General features: G+C 47.1%; 1 protein-coding gene across 1 annotated transcript in view; it reads left to right on the top strand.

The window, feature by feature from the left end:
- The first annotated feature begins 164 nt into the window (after nucleotides 1-164).
- SLC15A4 (solute carrier family 15 member 4) overlaps nucleotides 165-4,590 on the top strand; it is a 24,191-nt gene continuing 19,765 nt past the window's right edge. The window contains exon 1 of the mRNA XM_057381795.1: nucleotides 165-780. Within this exon, the coding sequence (XP_057237778.1) occupies nucleotides 211-780 (570 nt within the window). The 5' untranslated portion in view covers nucleotides 165-210. The remainder of the gene's footprint in view (nucleotides 781-4,590) is intronic.

Here is a 4,590-nt window from a genome sequence, read left to right as displayed (position 1 = left end):
CGGCGCGGTGGGCGGAGTGTCTGCGCTCTCGGCCAATAGCGCCGCGCCGCTGTCGGGGGCGGGGCCGGGCGGCGGTTAAATGACAGCACCCTCAGCCAATAGCGCGGCGCTGTTACGGCGGGGGCGGGGCCGCGGCAGGCGGTGGGCGCGGGTCCCTCAGGGCGGGCCGGGAGCGCGGCGGGGCCGTGAGGGCCGGGGGGACGCGGGGCCATGGACGAGCCCGAGCCCAGCGAGCGCAGCCCTTTGCTGAGCAGCGGCGAGCGCGCCCGGGCGGCCAACAGCGCCTTCCAGGGCCGGCGGCTGGCCTGCGCCGCCGTGCTGCTGGCCGAGCTGCTGGAGCGGGTGGCCTTCTACGGCATCACCTCCAACCTGGTGCTGTTCCTCAACGGGCCGCCCTATGGCTGGGAGGGGGCCCAGGCCAGCCAGGCGCTGCTGCTCTTCATGGGCATCACCTACCTGGTGTCGCCGTTCGGGGGCTGGCTGGCTGACGCCCTGCTGGGCAAGTTCGGCACCATCCTGCTCAGCATGGCGCTCTACCTGCTGGGCATGCTGGCCTTCCCCGTCATCGCCGCGCCGCACACCCGCCAGGGCCTGTGCGGGGACATCCCCCTGTTCCCCGTGGAGAACTGCTCCTCGCCGGCGGCCAACGCCACCCTGGCGCCCTGCTCCCAGGCGGGAGCCACCCGCTACTGTGCCACCGCCACCTTCGTGGGACTGGTCCTCGTGGGGCTGGGCGTCGGCTCGGTCAAGGCCAACATCACCCCGTTCGGGGCAGACCAGGTCAAGTATGGCWGGGCAGCTCGTGGGTGCCCAGGGGTGGCAGAGGGGCTCGCCGTGGTGGGGTGGACAGTGCGCCCATTACCGATCTCCCTGGAGGTGTTCAGCCTTGGAGGGAATCGCATCGKCCAGCTCTGCTCCTGTGTAATGCAAGTGATGAAGTTGTGCCCTCTTTGATATAATTTTGGTACCTGTAGGGGTGTCAGATCCATTATGATCTTTGGTTTCCTGGTTACCCTGCCTTAGCTGTGGCATCTGAGTTGGCTGAGCCATCACCATCTTGAGGACTTGGGTTGAATATTTAAAGGCCATTAAGTGGATTCTTAATTATCCTCCCTTTTGAGTTTGTACCCTGTTAATTTGGCCTCAGAGCTCATCAGATGAAGTACAGGCTCCACATTTTAGCTTTGACAAGGATGGCACGGGCCTTCTAAGGCAGTGTCAGAGCCTTCTGCCATCCATGATAAGCAAAGGCTACAGAACAAAGTTTTTATGCTTTRGGTATTTGAGCACTGCACTGCCCTTGAGTGATATTTTTGTGCAGGCTAATGCTGYATCACATGATGGGTGGAAGCTGCTCTCAGCGTGGTAAACATCACCTGGGCTGTTCTCGTAAGGACATGTCCTGTCAAATGACCTTATCCGGATCCTCTACAGTGATCTCATTCATTGGATCATCACTGCAGAACCGAATGGCTTTAGGAAAACATTTGAGAGGCATCTTAGAGTTCAGTAGGAATGCTCTGTTGCATGTCCTTTTCTTACAGTCCCATGCTAAGCTGGTATGCTGACTGTGGATGTTGAAATGTAATTTCTGCTTTACAAATTGAGAATTTCAGTATGGACAGGTACTGAGCGGCTTTTCTAACTMAACTGAAAATCCAGTTGCATATCTGTTTTTACTGACTCAATGAGTTCTGGTTAGAGCAGGTATCAGAAATGCCATGAATTCTTTGTAAGAGRGAGKMTCTACCACAGTATCTTTGCCAAACRTACCTCATGTTCTCTGTTGTGCAGTTTACATTTGTCATTCTTTGACATTTCATGTATTCTAAATTCTGGAGTTGTGGGTGAAAGGCAGTATATAAATGTAAAACATCATTATAGCCCAGCATTGTGTGTCCCCAGTGCATTAGTTSTGTTTAAGCCAGCCTGAGCCCATCAAGTGAAATAGCTTTAATATGACTTTATCTTGTAAGGTGTTTTTCAAAACTGACTGCTTATCCCCAGAACGCTTTATGAAAGTTAAATATGAGAGATAAATAATGGCAGGAACAGAGCAAAAGAAGAGCCATTGCCAATGGAAGTGTAGCTGTTGTAGCTGGATTCTRTAAAGGTTTTTCCCCCAGGATTTCAAGGAAAGCAGATTTTGGCTGGGTTTGCAGATAATTCACTGTGATTTATGTAGGGTGAAGCAAAAGAAATACTTCTTTCTGGTCCATAATAATCAGTGGAGCTCTGCTGAGGACTGATTTTTTCCCCTTTTTCTGGCTTATCTCTTGTTAAATATACTACAGCATGCCACTTACCTTGGTGTGCAGTTTGGGGCCCTCTTGGGCACCTTCTCCCTGCACAGGAATGTGGAAAACTGCTGGGGAGATGTGTGTATGTGTATATATATATATATATATATATATATATATTTCTGAGAATAAAATGTGTCTCCCAGGGCCACATTCTTGGGAGGCCAGAGCACAATGCAAACGTGTTTTGGCTGGATGTGTGCTGATAACATCTGTCCTCTTTCTCTTAAATACCAAAGGAGATTATGAATTATATATTAGGTACTTCAGTTGACAGTGTTGCCTTTCAGAATGTTAATAACATTTYATTGCAGATCTCATAAAAATTACCATGTGATTTTTTCAGCTTTGATGTGTGTATAGAATTGGAGTGGAGAGCTCTAATATAATGAGGTTTTTTTTTTTTTTTATTTAGGAGAATCATTTTGTGGAAAATCGGAAACTGAGCTTCAATCCTTTTCTCTAAAGTTGAAAGATGTGGTTCTTTACTTTCTGGGAAATGCTTGCTTTTAGAARTGCTGTTAAAGGGACTCAGTGGAGTTAGCACAGAGTAACTTCTGCCAGTCAGCTTTGCAAAAAAAAGTTACTGCAAACTTGGGACAGACCAGGTTTTCTCAACTCTGGTTATAAATGAGCTGTTTTTCTAGAAGTTGCTTTGCTCTGAATGTGAGCTGATGRTTCTCAGAATAGTGTTTCTAATCATATGATCCTATAACCTGGCACTTTCCAGTTCCCCTTTCAAGYGCGAGTGTTTTGCTGTCACTTCCTGTTCCATGCAGCAGTTTGTGACTTTCTGTAGTTAGGAAACAATAGGACTGTTTGCCATTATTGTGAAAGCTGGTTGAGCTTCAGTGCTGAAGCCAGAATAGTAGCAGGCTCCTAATCTGGTATCAGCCATAATCATTATTCTAATTATAGCTGGATCTCTTTTGGGGGATGGCGATTAGAGAGGCCACGTTTCACCCACCCTGTGGCTTCCCTCGGAATTGCTTTCAGAGCCAATAAATATCTCAGGCCATAAAAAATCTTCCAGCTCTGCTAAAATCGTTGTTTTACAGTTGCTATTGGAAAYTGCTGCTGTAAAGATGCTTTAGAGTGATTTCAACCTTTATTTATTTGTAGAGCTTAGGTTTTCCAGCCTCTGGATAAGGATGGGGAGCCACATATAAAGATTTGAAGGTCCCTGACTGTAGCTTATTTTGTTGTGGCTGCTGTAGAACTTTTTATGAGCCTGTGGACATTGAAGGCCTTGCAGAGAACAGTTTGAAACAAGTGGTGGCATTCACATGGCCTGTAATAATTTGTTTCTGTTTTGTGCCAGAAACAGAATGGATGGGAGAGGAAAAGGACTCTGTGTGTATGGTCGCTGAGTATAAAAATGTGAAATGATGTAGCAGCTGAATAACACTATTTAGCTCAACTACCGAGCTCTCTCAGATAATCTCAAAGAGTAATTGGTGTCTTTAGTGGTGAATTAGAGGGTCAGGATTCTGTAAATTTGACTGCACAGAGCTGTTGTCATTGTACCTTCTTTTGTGCTAAGGTTTTGTGTTTTCATCCTTGCTCAGTTGTGTGGTTGCTCACTGGGGTGACTTTGGGGCTGTTGGTCATTGTGACTGTCAGTTGATTGCAGGRTTTGAAAACTGCTACTGTCAGGAACTTGTGAATGATCTTGTTCCTTTCTCGTGAGTTGTGGAAGGTCCCAGCTTTGGATCTGTTGTGATGTGAGACACATGCTGGAACTCTGGGGTTTGGGAGATACTTGAGATCATTAGCAGATGAGGAAAGAAATGAGATGTCATGGTGGAATGTTGGGCACCAGGATAGACACAAGCTGCAGCAAAAATAGCAAATCTTGTGGATATCCAGTCCTTTAGAACAGATCTGCCTGTGGGAGGAGGAAATTACCTTGTGACAAAGCAAAGCATCTGAACACAGGAACTGTGGAAAAGCCACGATGTTTGTTTAGATTCCTGACTATGTAAAAATCAAAATAATCTAATAGAATCCTAGTATTTGAGCTGTTGTTTTCAAGCTGTACAGACTGCTTTGACTAGCACTTGGATCAACTCCTAAGAAAGATGCTGGTGTTGAAAAATCCAGGAGAGGGGTAATTAAGTGATCATCTTTCTTCTGAGTCAGAAGGAGGTCTGAGTGTGAACCTTCAGACAGCTGTGCTGTGGAAATTGCTGTCAGTCACTTATTTGTGAGGCATTTTCATCAGGGGTTGTAAATAAAGATCCAGTTACTCTTCCTCCCATTCTTTTAGTTGTGCTTAAAATTCTGTTCA

The sequence above is a fragment of the Malurus melanocephalus genome, unplaced genomic scaffold (genome assembly GCF_030028575.1).
Source record: "Malurus melanocephalus ecotype Western Australia unplaced genomic scaffold, MMel_1.1 scaffold_530, whole genome shotgun sequence".
Lineage (NCBI taxonomy): Eukaryota > Metazoa > Chordata > Aves > Passeriformes > Maluridae > Malurus > Malurus melanocephalus.
This window is presented reverse-complemented; position numbering and strand designations above follow the sequence as displayed.